Source organism: Momordica charantia (assembly GCF_013281855.1).
Source record: "Momordica charantia cultivar OHB3-1 chromosome 4 unlocalized genomic scaffold, Mcharantia_2.0 BLBB01000004.1, whole genome shotgun sequence".
NCBI classification, from domain to species: Eukaryota; Viridiplantae; Streptophyta; class Magnoliopsida; order Cucurbitales; family Cucurbitaceae; genus Momordica; species Momordica charantia.
In genome coordinates this window covers 2,190,875-2,207,295 of record NW_028275162.1, presented here as the reverse complement: position 1 = coordinate 2,207,295, position 16,421 = coordinate 2,190,875, and the positions used below count along the sequence as shown (strand labels likewise).

At 35.1% G+C, this 16,421-nt stretch overlaps 3 protein-coding genes across 4 annotated transcripts; all 3 read left to right on the top strand.

The window, feature by feature from the left end:
* The first annotated feature begins 1,167 nt into the window (after positions 1-1,167).
* Positions 1,168-5,308, top strand: LOC111007959 (Aldolase-type TIM barrel family protein). Its single transcript, XM_022280515.2, has 10 exons — positions 1,168-1,445; positions 1,946-2,206; positions 2,302-2,478; positions 3,423-3,497; positions 3,626-3,670; positions 3,744-3,908; positions 4,051-4,129; positions 4,584-4,666; positions 4,790-4,858; positions 5,057-5,308. Exons 1-10 carry the CDS (start codon positions 1,245-1,247, stop codon positions 5,138-5,140), a joined length of 1,239 nt encoding a protein of 412 aa, XP_022136207.2. The 5' UTR covers positions 1,168-1,244; the 3' UTR covers positions 5,141-5,308.
* A 1,857-nt stretch (positions 5,309-7,165) lies between these two features.
* LOC111007565 (SAWADEE protein) lies at positions 7,166-10,957 on the top strand. Of its 2 annotated transcripts, none has more exons than XM_022279971.2 (6): positions 7,166-7,567; positions 8,833-9,045; positions 9,166-9,214; positions 9,350-9,647; positions 9,912-9,990; positions 10,474-10,957. In XM_022279971.2, exons 1-6 carry the CDS (start codon positions 7,241-7,243, stop codon positions 10,684-10,686), a joined length of 1,179 nt encoding a protein of 392 aa, XP_022135663.1. In that variant the 5' UTR covers positions 7,166-7,240; the 3' UTR covers positions 10,687-10,957. The 2 variants fall into 2 exon arrangements, with proteins under 2 accessions (XP_022135663.1, XP_022135662.1); XM_022279970.2 differs by having other exon boundaries at positions 8,761-9,045.
* Positions 10,958-12,700: 1,743 nt separating this feature from the next.
* On the top strand, positions 12,701-16,158 carry P24BETA2 (emp24/gp25L/p24 family/GOLD family protein). The gene is made up of 5 exons (XM_022280526.2): positions 12,701-12,887; positions 12,989-13,194; positions 14,447-14,633; positions 14,721-14,828; positions 15,881-16,158. The coding sequence occupies exons 2-5, from the start codon at positions 12,991-12,993 to the stop codon at positions 16,012-16,014; spliced, it is 633 nt and encodes a 210-aa protein (XP_022136218.1). The 5' UTR covers positions 12,701-12,887; positions 12,989-12,990; the 3' UTR covers positions 16,015-16,158.
* The last annotated feature ends 263 nt before the right edge of the window (positions 16,159-16,421 follow it).

Sequence of the window (16,421 nt, the reverse complement as noted above, 5' to 3'; positions counted from 1 at the left end):
ATCTTAACTAGTCTAATGAATTTCTTAATTGTGGTGCCCCTTCTTTCGATGGTTCCTTCTGTCATTTGTACTCCTGCTTTCTCTTCCTTAATCGTAGTTGGTCCTGCTTTCTCTTGTTGCTCAAGATGGTCGATTGCTATTGTCGGTTACCTATGCCTGTCCGCTTCTTGCTCGACCATCTATGAGCTATACTCGTCTCAATGAGTAGCTTAAACCAATAATATAAAAACTTTGGTAGTTGAGTATTGGCCATTCAACCAAAACAAAATGAAGTTACATTGCTAACAAGATTTCAGCAAGTTCTAGACTTCCAAAAATAAAAAAACAATAAAAGGTTGTGAAAACAAAATGGATGCTTTTTGTTGATTGGTTTTTTAAGACAAAAAAAAAAAAAAAAACCAAACAAAATAAAACTTCTTTAAGTTTAGAAAATATCGAAGAATCTACTTTATTGTATTTAAGTATACTTTATGGTTAAATTATATTTGTTTTTTTTTTCTTAGTTTTAAAAGTTTAAATTTAATCCCTATCTTGGTCTAAATTAGATATCCCTAGCTAAAACTTGACTTTTATGGTCTAATTAAACCTCACCAGACATTAACCATCTTTTATCCACGTGAAAATATACATATTTTTTCCGTACTAAATCCTAATACAAAAATAGAAAATTATAACTTATCCATACGTAAATAAAAAAAATCACATTTTTATTAGATAAAATAAAGATTTTTGTGGTTTGACTAAATTGAAGCTCTTAAAATAATAAATACTCAATTAACATTAAGCTCAAACTACATACACTAAATTGAAACGATGTCCAATTGATTCATTTCACCAACGTGATTTAGTTTAATGACAATTAGTATATGTTTTTGACTAAAACGTCATGAGTTTAATTTCGATTTACTATAAAAAAGCGGATTAATTTCATAATTGAAAAAATTAGTTGTATATAAATAAAAGCAAACTTTTGAATTGTGCACGTAAGAATTTTATTTTCCACATAAAAAGAAAATTTTGGACCAATTCTAAAAACAGGGAAAATGGAGTTTTAAGTTACAACCTCAGGCTCCAAGTTCCAACAAAAAAACGCCCACATTATTTTTTTCCTTCTAAAATTTTAAATAATTTTTGATAATTTTGTTAATTTTGCTGTGCCTGTAACTCCCCCACAAATTGCCAATATCTATAAAACAAACTGCTTCTGAAAGCAGGGTTTCCAAACGAGCTCAAGTTGGACAACAATGGAGGGTCTGGCTTCTCTCAGAACTGTTCCCAAGGTTTCCTTTCAACCCATTTCGTCTTCTACTCGCAGGTCCAAGTTTCTTCCTAGAAGGCTGAATCTTGGCCCATTAATGGACGCGTCTTCGAGGAATTCTATCTCTGTTGCATCCCCTTCGTCTTCTTCTTCTTCTTCCATTTCTACTGCCATCCGAGCCCAGCAGGTTTCGAATTCTGAATTCCTTGTTCTTCCCGTTTGGATTTTGATTGTTGGGGTTCGGAAATTATCTGCTGTTCGTGCATTTGTAATTCCTTTTTTGTTCAATCTGCATTTTGCCCGTATGGGAAAGAAAGGTTGAATCATCCCTAATCGTGGAGGGTGGTGTCTAATTAATTTTTTAAAGTGTTCTGTAGGTTCTAAAATTGTGTTTAATAGTTAGCGGAACTTTAGAATTTTAAAAATATCTAAGACTGTTCTGAACTTTATATTGCATGTAAAAATATTTAAAAGGTCCCAACAACTTTAAAAAAGTATCTAATAAGTCAGGGATGTGGTAAACATATAATTGAAAGATCAAGCACCTACTGGACATAAAATTGTAAGTCTGAAAGTTTAGGACCAAAGTTATAATTTAACTATCTATATTTCTCATATTTTCATTCAAATCCTCGCTTGTTTGGCAGAATTGTTTCATAATGATGCATATTCTGTTTGTTTATTTAGATAGAATCCGAGGCTGGTTCAGCTGCGGCATCCCCAGTGACTGAATCCAAAGAAAATGCTCTGGAAGTCAAGGAGTGGGAAGTGGGGATGTTCCAAGATGAAGTAGCAGCTAGCCAAGGCATAAGAATTCGCCGGAGGCCACCCTCCGGACCGCCACTGCATTATGTTGGACCCTTTCAGTTCCGGTTGCAAAATGAAGGGAACACTCCTCGCAATATTTTGGAAGAGATCATATGGTACAAAGACAAGGAAGTTTCACAGGTGAAATTATATGGGACCTTTTATTGACCTGTATTCCCATACTTGAGGAAGTTGTCCGTTGGCTAATAGCCTTTTTGTTTTCTGAGTGCTTCCAGATGAAAGAAAGAAGGCCTCTCTCTCTGTTGAAGAAGGATCTTGAGAAGGCCCCTCCTGCTAGAGATTTCCTTGGAGCTCTTAAGGCTGCCTACCTTAGAACTAATCTGCCTGGTTTGATTGCTGAAGTAAAAAAGGCTTCTCCCAGCAGAGGAATTCTTAGGGAGGACTTTGATCCAGTAAGTCCAGTATCTGTTTGTTTTTTTGTTAGGTTGCATAAATCTTTTTTAATTCCACATAGTTTTGACACAGTAACTATAGCAAGTGGTCATGAGATGGCTCAAGTGATCAATGAGGAACAATGTAAATAGCGAAGGATTTAGAGGAAATGAGTTCAAACATGGTGGCCACCTACCTAAGATTTAGTATCCTACAAGTTACCTTGTCAACCAAATGTAGTAGGGTCAGGCGGTTGGCCCGTGATTAGTTGAGGTGCGCGCAAGTTGGCCCGGGCACACGGGTTTAAAAAAAAAAAAACTATAGCAGAAAATTCCCTCTTAGTAGTACCGAAATTTGATTGCTACAACTGTAGAAAGCACTATATGTTTGTAAAACATATGAATATCATGTGTGCTGTTGCTTTGCACTAGTAAATCATTTGTAGAGGTGCCGATCAGATTTGGAGGAGGTTTGGTCTTTAGCTTAGTTCGACGCCTCTCCATACGTGTCGGTTTCTAAGGTTTTCTATAACCATCGTTTATACTTTATTTTTGTTGATTGGAACCTTTTCATCATCCATGACTACGGTTGCTTTTCTGTGCTATGCTGTTTATGGAAGGGATAAAAATATTGAAGATGTGCTATATGTTAATTGTCAAAGCCAAGTTTTTTAAACATGTTTTAGTAGGTCTTGGACTTGGAATGTAGGGATGAATAGACTGGATATAGAGTCCTACCTAATTAAGTAGCGATAAGATGCATTTTACCTGGTCCGTTAAGTGCATCATACAGGCATCCACCACAGTGTGCGTGCCTAAAACTTCAGCTATAAAACAAAACTATGAAATTCAAGCCTTTTATTAGTAAAACTAAAGATTCAAGTACTTGTTAAGAGTCTAGCATTCAAGTACTCTGAAACAATCAATTTGTTTTCATTTAATGTAAACCTGATACATGATAATAGGTTGAAATTGCCCAAGCGTATGAGAAAGGTGGAGCAGCATGCCTTAGCGTTCTTACCGACGAGAAGTTTTTTCAGGTGAAGAGCATTTCTGGAGCCACGTCGTTTCTTCACAATGTCTTTTGACTTTGGGTTCATTTTCTTTCGGTATGTTCGGATGTTAGGATCATTCGCTAAGTTTTATCTCTATTGTTTTTGGGGATTAGGGAAGCTTTGAGAATCTGGAGAAGATAAGGAATGCTGGAGTGAAGGTTTGTTTACATTTAATCATAATTTTACATATTGGTATGTGAAATATATTTCTAAACTAGGAAACATATGCAGTGCCCTCTCTTGTGCAAGGAGTTCGTGGTTGATGCATGGCAGATCTACTATGCCCGATCTAAAGGTGCCGATGCCATTCTTTTGATCGCTGCTGTTTTGCCTGATCTCGACATCAAGTACATGGCTAAAATCTGCAAGATGGTCGGTTTGACACCACTCGTCGAGGTCGGTGTACACATATCATTATGCACTATAACTTATAAAAGTCTCCTTATTTGCACATATCAGATGTTGCTTACCATTATTGTACAATGTTAAAAGAAGCTATACCATTTTTTTGACCTTTAGACTTTAACTTTATCGGCAGGTTCACGATGAGAAGGAAATGGATCGGATGCTTGCAATTGAAGGCATTGAGCTTATTGGCATCAACAATCGGAATCTTGGTAATGGTTAATAACTTTTGTTATTGAAACTTTTTGCTCGAAACTTAAGGTCATCCACTGAAAATATATCATATACTGAACTGCATTTCTACTCTTTTCTAGTTCCAACATTGGTATGTTTTAGGACATCTTATTCCATATGGTTGAAGGACCATAGCATTAGTGTAGTTTCAGTCTCTCAAAACCGGATTCAACAAAAACGGTTACACTGATTAAATTATTCAATCAGTAGTTGTTTTGAGGAGCTAGAACAAGCGAATGGTTTTTATATTGTCTCTATCCCTCAAACAAACTAATGACCAATAATGTTATTTAGCATATGCTTGTAAGCCTCATATCGGTAGCACTGCATCTGAATCATTCGAAGCTAAGTATTTGAATGCAGGACAGTAGAACTTAATATATTGAGCAAATATACCGTGCTTATATACGCGTGTAAAACAATAACTTGCAGAAACATTCGAGGTCGATATCAGCAACACAAAAAAGCTTCTTGAAGGAGAGTGCGGGCAGAAGATCTGCGAAAAGAACATAACAGTAAGTATCAAGTGGGATGGTTCTGCTGCCGATTCGTCTGTCTTTTTTCTTATATATAATGAAAAACACTTACAAACTTCCTCCTCATCTGATATTCACTTCTTGTGAGGAGAAATTGTTCAGATAGTGGGAGAATCTGGGCTGTTCACTCCTGATGATATTGCTTATGTTCAAGAAGCTGGTGTTAAAGCTGTAAGCTCTCCATATTTTACACATTAATATATTATTTAATAAGATCCATACTATTCTTAAATGCTGCTTTAATGGCCAACGATAAACGGAAGCCATACAACAGTAGTATCAGAAAATTTCCCTTCATATTTGGATTCATGGATGCCATTGTTACATGAAATTTGAGAATGTGAGGCTCTGTGATATTGGTTTTTGCAGGTTTTGGTTGGGGAGTCGATTGTGAAGCAGAGCGACCCGTCGAAGGGAATAACAGAACTTTTTGGTAAAGATATTTCGGTTTGAGCCATTAGAAACTTGGAAGCGTTGTATTCTTAATATGTTGTTATAGCCATGAGGCTCTAATCTTACTTATGGTATTGGATTGTAAGTGATTAGATAGAGCTTGGATAAGGATAATACTGCTTCCAAAATTGGAAAATAAAGCATAAGTTACATATTTTATAGAACAAATGTGGTAGCGGAGGATTTCTTGTTCTCTCTCTCTGATTGATTGGTTTTTTATTCATATAGATCGTAAGTGTTTCGTGTGAATGTAAAAATATAATTTATTTCCTGCATCGGACTATTTTGATCCTGAAATTTTGACTTTGTACTGTCAAAACGTTCATCTCGGTTTCTGGACTTTTAACTTTAATTTATTTTAGTTTCAGTAGTTCCAAAATGTTTATTTCGATCTCTGTACTTTAAAAAAAAGTTATTATTTTAATCGCTTTTTGTAAAATTCTAATACAAATTTTCTATTTAATACAAATTTATGGTTATATTTTAAGAAATTTTGTAGGTAAAGTGTCATGTTAAAATTGTGATAGATAAAAGCTGAAAACGAAAAGATAAAAATGGTAATCAAAGTGAACCAAAACGAAAATATTATTTAATCTTGATTTGGTTTTTTGATTTAAATCTTCACTTTTACATTTTTTTAATACAAGTTTCAAACATAATGCGCGAAAATAGTAGTACCTTAATCAATGCCTAACTTTCAAATTTTAATTACCCATCTTTTTAATTTAATATTCCATGTGGGATTGTCTACTTCTCCTTCTCACATGCATCTCATTCAATTCGACTTAAAATTTAAAACTTTGAACAACATAATTAGATATATTTAAAAGTTTATGGATCAAAATATAATGTAATCATGAAATTAAAATAAAACATAATAATGTATATAATATTAAAAAGCAACAATTTTTTTTTCTAAAAAAAAGCAATATATATATATATATATATATATATTTTTACTATTATATGTGCCTTTATTTATTTCTAAATTTAACAAGCATGCTTGCAATTAATAATTACTATAAGTAGTCTCCTTTTAGTTTTTTTCTTTCTCCCTTTGTTTAATTCCCTTAAAATTTCAAGGTTTAGATGGTAGAACATAATGGCCTAGAATACCAAATTCTAAAGTTTTAGGAATAAAAAATAGTAATTAATTATTAATTAAATCACTTTTACTCATTATTATTTATGTTAAATTACAAGTTTAATCCCTAAATTTTTATAATTACGTTTAATATGTCCTAAACGTATCTAGTACATTCACTGCCTTCCTTTTTCTTTTTCTTTTTTTGTCTAATAGGTACCAATATTCACGCTATGATTTTACTTTATAAATATTTTGTGAAAAATTTATGAACCTATTAAGGACTAAACGAGAAAATTTATAGTATTGGGGTTTAGTTTTATACCCATCCACGTGTTCACAATGTGATTGTGCCTTTATAAATATTTCTTTAATACTAGCATCTCCCATATCATTTTTAAACGCCAGCGTGTTGATCAATGAATGAGAGTTATAATCATATTCTAAATTTCTCTAGAGACTAAACTTATAATTTAACTTTAACTAAGGTTTCGAGAACTATTGATGGAAATGTCGATATCGATGAATATTTATAAAAATGTTATAAAAATAAAAAATTCGTAAAAAATATTTAAATTAACAAATAAACATTTCACTATGCTGAATAAATTAAAGATGATTAAATTAAAATTATTTTTAACAATATTTTTCATATTTTATCGATTTTTTAAAAATAGTATAGAAATATTGATTTATGGAAGATACATAAATATTTACGTGTCGATGGAAATTTAATACTCTCACCTTAACTAAATCATTCTACTAATTACTATAAAATCCATGGCGCGTGTATCCATATTCACATCGATTTATTAGTATATATTATATCCACTAAAAAAAATCTCATAAATTAACCGTATTTAAAAGTGGCGTGGGGTCCATAGAATAAAATAATTATTTATTAGGGATAAAATATTCCATGTATATAATTGGGGCTTGAAAAAAGCGGTTGATTGATCGATCGGAGAAACGCGATCGTTTTGCGCTGTACTCTTTCTCTCTCACTTTCTCCGGCGATGTGCTCGGCCGGAGCCGATGCAATCTCCTGCAGCATTGAGTTCCGATGCCTGGACGACGACGCCTGGTACAATGTCGCCGTGAAACTCGAAGGCGATGCTCTTCGAATCATGTACTGCGGGTTCGCGGTGGAGCACGACAATGTCTTCAGCGCCAATGATTTCCGGAGCTTATCGGACTTGAGCGACTTCGAAGCTAGGTTTCGGCCTCTGTCCAGGCAGTTGCAGGACTGTGAGTGCCGGAAGGTGGACCCTGGCATGGCCGTCTGCGCTTCCTACTCCTCCCGAATCGATGATGTTCGGTTCTACGACGCGCTTGTGGAAGGGGTTGGTTCTTCTTACTTTTCGCTCTCGCACTGTTTGAATCTGAGTTAACCGCTGAATAGCCATGTTATTCTCTGTTTCGATTTTATTTTTGGAAATTTTAGCCTCTCTGTTCTTTAAATGCTCTGCTGTTTTCGGCAATGGACCTTTATGTGGAAACATACTCTGCAATTTTTCCTGCCTTACCATTTTAGGGATCTTAGACGGTCTAAAACTGGTCTATATTGTGGCTCGAGTTTTGAAAGCTTCTCCATCATGTTTCGATGCATGCAGAATTTATTGCCATAATGCCATTTACTCTTCTTGAAATGAGCCTTTTGCACTAATGTGGTTGAAACGTAGCTTTTCCTTTATTTTCTATATGAATTCGCAACTTCAGGTTTTTGTTCCTTTTTTTTTTTCCATGTTTAATCAATGATATCTATCTATTCTTGAGTTGGATATATGAAGCATTCACTCTAAACTCGAAGAATGTCATGCTTTTCACATGAGTAGAGTACGCGTATTTATTGCACATTTTTGGCATTTTAGGGTCCGTTTTCTGTTTTTTTAATTTGTTTTTAAATAAAGAAAAATAGAATTGCACCGAACAATATTTATATTTATGTTTTGTAACAAATTGAAAATGGAAACAAAAACAAGAAACTTGTTTTGACTGTTTCCAAAATTTCTATACAATTTTGATAATGTTTTCAAAAGATAAGAAACAATAAACATAATTAGTTGCAAAAATGCTTAGCTTTTTTAGTAAAATTGGAAACGAGAAACATGAAACAAGAACGTTATCAAACGGGCCCTTAATGGTATGATGAAATATGAATGGGGATAAACAACTCTTAGAAATATTAGGAAAATGTATATCAAATAAAAAAATATTAGTAAGCACTCATGCCCCTTCTGTGGATGTAGGTTACCAATATGTTTTTGGATGTCACTAATAATGATGGATCGGAATTTTTTTATACTATGGGCTTTTGTTTTATTTTTGGGCATAAAGTGATAAGACTCATAACTATATGGGCGTGATTGAATTTAATTTTTGTGCATGTTGTAATTGTCGATCCCGGAATATATTATTGATGAGAAACATAATATTGGATTTTTGAAGAATGATATATTAGAAATTCCAAAACTCATTTATTCAACTAGAAACCTTGGCATTTTCATTTTTTTTTTCATGACTCGTGCATTGGTAGGTGGATTATCTTGAACACTCTTATGCAAATGGAGAAGAAGAATGCTTATGCAACTTTATCCTTTTCTGGCAGCATGGTCCAAAACATGGGAATCTGACAATTGCCAGTATTGCTGACATGTGTCAAATTCAAGCTGGTAAAATTAATGACACAGTGTTACCAACCTTCTTCAAGAGAGTTAGGGAGAAAATCCAAGCCAGAATGAATAAAGGTGATTCTTGTCAGAAAGATGACTGCAGTCCAAATTTGAAGCCCAAGCTCTCCTTTTTTCAACGCATGGACCAGGTGAATCGTCTTTCTAGAGCTCAAGCTGTTACCAAGCTATAAGTCATTACGTTCCAACTTCCATTTACATTTCTTGTGTTCTTATTAATATTAGTATTTGATGGCTCCATCCATTTGTAGGAAACACGACGTGCCAAGCGTTCTTGTGGTACAGTAGAACCATGTAAAGGTATGTTATGTTATTCAGGGAATGAACCTAATCTCTCAGTTATCCAATTGAGAATTTCCATCCTAATCACATGCCATTTAATTTTTTTTTTTAGTCACTGGTTTGTTACCTCATGGAACTGTTTTTATTCCATAGATCTACAGATTCTCAGTCCCAGAAAAGGTGAGGCAATCGAGCAAGATACTGATTTTGGTGGAATGAAACATCAGTACATGATTTTACTTGAGAATCTAGATAAAGGATTGTCTCCGGTAAAACTAGCCAAATTCTTACATGGACAGACATCCATATTACCTCGAGTATACATATTCCCGACTTTATCAGATGAGTCGTATGCAAGGGGAGCTGTTGTATTGAATTGCGGAAAGAACCTAGATAGGTTGTGTGGTTTTTTGGATAATCCGCATCATGTCATTGTATCCTCCCAAGGAAGGTAAACTTTTTCATTAAATGAATTTCACCAACTTGTTTGTATAATTATATTTCTTCTAATATATTATAAATCATCAAACATTTATACTAAATGTGCAGTCCACTCTCTCTCTCTTTGGCTTTTCTACCGACCGTCTTGGATAGATCATATAATTGTATCTAAGAAAATATCTTAGGTGCTCCCAGTTAACAAACTAGAAAAAAAATTAAATTGGTACTAAAAATCCACTATTGGTGAGATTTGTTTCCCATTCATTTTCTGCAGGCCCTTGGTTGTAACTGGGAAAGTGGCGAGGCTCGATACTTTTGGAACATTGGCAGGGGCCATGGTGCTAGACATTGATGTAAGTTCTTATTTACTCTGTTTGGACGTTTTTGTAGTAACATGAGTGCAACTATTGATTGTATAGTTACATCATGCGATTGCCTAGTGGTCAACAAAGGCCATTGTAAATAGCAAAGGGCTTAGAGGGAATGAGTTCGTGTGGTAGAAACCTACCTAGGATTTAATATCCTACGAGTTACCTTGTCAACTAAATGTAGTAGGATCAGACAGTTGGCCCGTGATTAGTCGAGGTATGCGCAAGCTAGTCCGAACACACGGATATAAAAAGAAAAAAAAAAGTCTAGATTCTAGAATCTTTATATCATTGCTATGCTACTACTATATATCTCTCATAAAAATTATAGATGACATGACAATCCAGAATTGATATTGAACGGGGGTGATACAATGATCTAGATTAGGAAGTAATGTAGGAATTTTAACTTGGTATCATCAAACTTTACTGCTGATGGCTGCTGTTGTTCATCTTGACTGGCTGCAGAATAAACTTTGTAACGAAAATGATGGCGGTGTTGGTGTCAGTGTGTGTAGCGAGCTGAAGGTAGTGAGTGTAGGAACAATCGATTATTCGATTGCGAAGCAAAGGAAGGAGTTGTTTAGGGAGTTTCTTAGCCATCAGAGGAGATTGCATCAAAGATTGGCCCTGGAGGAGAGCAAGATATATTGCAGTGCTCCTTTGCAGTATAAACTGTAAATCAATCATAGGTTGAAAAGAAATTAAAAGTTTTTACTTTGAGGCTGTAAATTTTACATTGTAAATGTGGTGTAGGCTGTAGAAACCACTAACTTTCCATCCTTGTATAGGCCTTCCCCTAGGTCATCTTTTGTGGGGTTGACTGTATTTGCCTCATGAATTAGGTTAATGAATTTGACTCACTTCTAGTGTGGCGCACGCAAGTTGGTTCGGACACTCATGGATATTATAAAGATAAAGAAAAATTTGACTCATTTTTTAGATTTTTCTATACTCATTATGTACTACTATTTTTTTTTTCTTCTTGGAATAATGGAGATGAGTTCTAATTTCATCTTTAAAGTAAGATATCTTTATTCACGTTGAAATATACGACTTTATTATTGTTACCAATGAAGTAAAGTAAGACAAAGAATACGGATTGAACGATCAAACTCCAACAAGCAAAGTTGACAGCAAAGTCTGAATATCAAGTAGTCGCATGAGAACTTAGAGATTTAGACTTAAGAAGTGAATCTAGCCCAAGGACCAAGTATCATAGGACAATTGGTTGGCTCGACCGATTACAAGGCCAACCCTTCATCAGTGGGTCAGCTCGACCAATTTCACTTGGTTGGTGTCACGGGAGAAGATCCTAATATTTAAGGAATTTTTGGAGGGTGCATTTCATTGGTGATTTGAGCTTTGAAAATAGAAATATGAAAAATAATGAATTCAATAAAAAGAGGAAAAGTTGTATTTAAATGGCCATCTATTGTTTTCAAATTTGTTTGTAGCAGCAGAAATTGAGTCTTAATTTTAAAAATTGTTTTAATTTAATAATATATTTGTAAACTAAAATAATTTCCAATTAAATATTTGATTTAATCTAAAATAATATTAATTAATTAATTAATATATATTAAAATTTTGTATAATTATTATTTTAGGATATTATATAATTTATAATATATTGTATGTTACATTTTTTCAATTCAAATACAAATGACCTCATTTTGTATCATGAAAGAGTATATTTATCAAAGATTTTATCCTTTTAAAGATAATTCTTTCGAATTCAAGATCTGAAAATACTAGGGCTGATCATTGGTCGGTTGGGCTGACCCCGACGCTGAAACCCACCATGTCGGTTTCACTTTGCAGCTTGGCGTCGATCGACCGATCGGTTTAACCGACATTCTATTTTTTTGTTTTTTTTTTTTTTGTCGTTGAGAGTGAGACGTGAGAGAGCACGGGGGGCTGAGGGGCGGAAACGAGGAGAACGGGCCAATGGGGGGCGATTGGACAACGACGAGGAAGAGGGAGAACAGAAGGGGGTGGTGGGCGGTATGGCAACAAGACAGGGAGGGACAGAGAGTGAAAGTGAGACGTGAGAGAGTGAGAGAGCATCGAAGTGCTGAGGCAATCCTAGCCCTCAGTTTAATTGTTTTTTTTAATAACTAAAAAAAATATAAAACATATTACTTATATTGTCGGTCGGTCGGTATTGCCTGGGCCAAGGCCACCGATCGACCGACCGAGTCAGTTCTGAATTTCCAGAACTGACGCCTGCCTCTTTTCGGTCTATTTCGACCGCCCTAGAAAATACTAAAAACATAAATATTGCTTTTAAAATTTTCATCAAATTGCCTACCAAACAGACCTTAAAAGAATTCAAAAAAGGAGATATCTTACTACTGGTAGGTTTTTTCCGGGTAAAAACTCATACTGAAATACTCCTGCATAGTGTGTGGCTAGTACAAAAATTCAAATCATCCAAATTTGTGCATCTAACAATTTTTTTTTTTTACTACTATTCTAAAATTGATACGTCAATACTCGGGAAAAAAAAAAAAAATTCACGAGTGACGAGTTAAAAAAACTGAAGAGAGAGAAAGGAAACCTTTGTACACTCTCTGGTTTCTCATTGGTCAAAGTCTCGTCATCAGTCCAATAAGGAACCGACACGTCGTAGGCCGACATCGTATTGTATCGCAGAGAGTAGAAACTAGAAAGTTAACATTTTGAACTTTTTTTTTGGTTTTCCTTTAATTTTTGATTTGGGACCTTGTTCGAAAACTCCCAACTGCGCCACCGCGCGTTTTGACCCCTGATTTCCGATCTCAGATCAAATCCCTTTTAACTTATTACAATTCTCAGAATCCCTCTTCCCCAATTGGCGGCAAGTGTTTGTTCGTCCCCTGATTCCTTTGATTTTGGAGGTAATTTACTCGCCCTCTCGTTCCTTCTTGTTGAGATTTGATTTCTTCGTTTTGGGTTTGTGATTCTTGTTGTTTCCCGCATGGGGTCTGGATTTTTGAAGAAATGGAGCGATGGGCTATGATGATGGCGTTTGCGGGGGTGTTTCTATTGAGCATGAGAAGATCAGAAGGGATTAGGTTTGTAATAGACAGGGAAGAATGTTTCTCTCACAATGTTCAGTACGATGGAGATACTGTTCATGTTTCTTTCGTCGTAATTAAGGCTGATTCCCCCTGGCACTACGGCGATGATGGAGTCGATCTTGTGGTATCTCTCCATCCCACCAATTTCACTTATTTTTGTTGTTTGTCCTTCATTGAAACTGGGAACTAAAGATATGGTGTTCATATGTGTGTGTGTGTATATTTATCTGTTTCAAAAAGATGGTTCTTCTTGGAGAGGAGCGAAGAAGGAAGCAGCGGGGCAATGGCTCTTCTTGGTTCATCTTAGATTAAAAAATTATATTAGAAGTTAAAGGTTAGAAATTAATTCCCATGTATTTTCCGGCACCTAATATTGTAGAGTCTGACAGCTGGCCCGTGAGATTAGTCGAGGTGCGTGCAAGTTGGTCCGGGCACTCACGAAAAAAGAATAAATAATAGAAGTTAAGGTTTTTAAGGTCTTCTCTCTAATTTTCCTTGTATAGGGAATGTTTGAAGGTAAAACTTTGCCTGCTGTCTGTGAAAATTTTTGGCTTCGCCCCTGATAACACTAAAACTAGAATGTGCAGAGATTTTCTTTAGTTGTTATTTTTACTAAAACTAGAATGGATAGGTACTTATCTTAGTATAAGAGGTGGTTAGTTCATAATTTATTTATTTTTGGAGATGCTCTGATTTGGATGGAGAGACCTAAATGATAAAAGTTACACCTCTGGTGGCTTTGCTAAATAAATCATACTGAGAGGTCTGTAGAAACTCCTTTTGAAGTTAGTTATTTACCAAATTAGTTATACTCAAAGAGTATGTAGACGTTTTGGCCTCTTTATTGCCGTGATTGGAGGTATTGGGCAGCTCCTGGCAATTTGGATTGTACATCAGATTATATTTCTGATACATTGTTTGAAACCATCGCGAAAGAAAACTAAGGTTATAAGATAGAAACATAACGAACTAGAAAATCTTTTGAGAGACTATTAGAATATCTATCAGAATGGGTTGTTATATTATACATGGTCCTCTTTCATCCCCTTAGAATCTTTAATCGTAGTCATTCCTGTGCTACACGATCAAGAAGCCTTTCCCTATGCGCCGAAGTTGAGTCTGTTATCTTATTTTCTAAACGAACTAGCAGTATGATGCTGTATAGAGGCTATATCGGTGTTTAAAGCCAGTAAAATGCATAAAATTTTTTAAGTACCTGAAGAACATAATGATCAACATGGAAAGTACTTTTTTTTTTCCCGGATTTGTGCTTCTTATGGAGTTCTTGTATAGGATTTGATTTGAGATCCTTCTGTTATATTGCTCTTGCCTGTAGGATTTGTTGTTTATCCCATAGTTTTTTGTTTGATGTCTAGATAAAGGGTCCCTCTGGTGAACATCTTCATGATTTCCGCGACAAGACTAGTGAAAAGCATGAATTTGTTGCTCACAACAAAGGGATTCACCGATTCTGCTTCACGAACAAGTCTCCATATCACGAAACAATAGACTTCGATGTGCACGTCGGTCACTTTTCGTACCACGAGCAGCATGCAAAAGATGGTGAGATAGCCATTCCCTGTTTTGTTATGTACTGACTTTCTTCCATAAGTTGAAACTCAATGTCAAAACTTGTGCATATGCCTGCAGAGCATTTCAACCCTTTGCTGGATCAAATATCTAAGTTGGAGGAAGCTCTTTACAATATCCAGTTTGAGCAGCATTGGTTAGAGGCTCAGACCGACCGCCAGGCAATAGGTAATGTTGACAAACATGTCTCAGACTTAAATAATTTCCGCTATATTAGCTAAGCAATTTAATTTCTTCGTCGATGTGTTTCCTTGTCAAGCGGGCTTCCAAGTATAAACACATTAGGTTTGTTTTCTAAACTTTTCTTAAAATCTAAGTCAAATTTTGAAGACTAAAGAATTAACTTTTAAAAACTTGTTTTTGTTTTTAATTATTGGTTGAGAACTCAAACCTTTCTAAAAAAAGGTGAAAAATATACCAAATTAATTGTGAGGAAACAAGCATTATTTATAAAAATAAAAATAAAAAACGATTAGTTATCAAGGGGGAGTTAGTTAAATAATCTCTCTAAAAAAGGTTTTTAGGGATTATTTATGCACCAATGATCATCATAGTAGCTGTCTTCTTCATCTTTGTTGCTGTGACCCTATTAGAATTAGGTGCATAATGGCATTTTCTGGATATTTGACTACACAATACACATGCATGTGTAAGAGAATGATTTTGGTGGACATTGAACAATAGGTAGAATAACGGATGAACGCCATACAAATTCTTTTCCGAGCATAGCTTTATCGAACAGGTTCAAAGGAAAACATGCATTAGAACATTCCTAGCTTAGAGCATGGTTACTCTCGTCGCAGAAGTTGAGTTATGAAGACTTTTCGGATAAAGATTAAGAGTAACAACTTGCATTAGAACTTCCAACAAATAGAAGCTGCACTTAATTTGGAGGTGTAGTTCATAGGTTGATTTGGGTTAAAGAGATATTCTAGACTCAACCCAGTTGTTCAAGTTGCATATTTGTCCAATCGAAAGATTGAAAACCAACCTAGCCTACTTTTACGATTTGGATTGAGTTGATCGAGTTTGTTGAACCGTCTTAGCTTAGTCCATGGCAGATGGGCGTTAAAGGTAGGTAGGTAGGTATTTGACACTAAACCTCCTTAATGAGAAACTTGGTACGGTTTTACGGTCATATCTCGATTCTGGTTATCTTAAGAGCATTGCGACGATTGAGAAACCCGTGATAGATTGTGGTAATATGTGTTTGATTGCAGTGAATGATGGAATGAGCAGAAGGGCAATCCACAAGGCAATGTTTGAATCAGCAGCACTGGTAGGGGCCAGTGTCCTCCAAGTCTACTTGCTGCAACGCTTGTTTGAAAGGAAACTTGGGACTTCCAGAGTTTAGTGCCATTACAACAACCAAACTTCTCTTCCCTTTTCACTTATTCTCAGCATATTTTCCTATTTATGGTTTTATTTATCATTGTGTATCTTTTTTTCCCCCACACAACATAATATGCTAATTGGGTTTAATATAAAAGTTTTCTTACTCTCTTCTTGTCTTGCTTACTTTTTGATTTCATTGTTCCATAATTTGAGAAAAAAGCCAGGAATATAATATTTTTAAATCTGATAACGTCTGACTTGAGCAGGTCTCAACGGTTTTTTATTCATCTATGACTCAATTTATATTTTATTTATACATATTGCTATTTTCTTTTCAACCCTCCTCTCTCTCTTGATAAGTTGTGATTTTCTCTGAAAGAAATTGGGATGAGCTGAATTGGGAGCAAAGTTTCAAATGTCGATGCC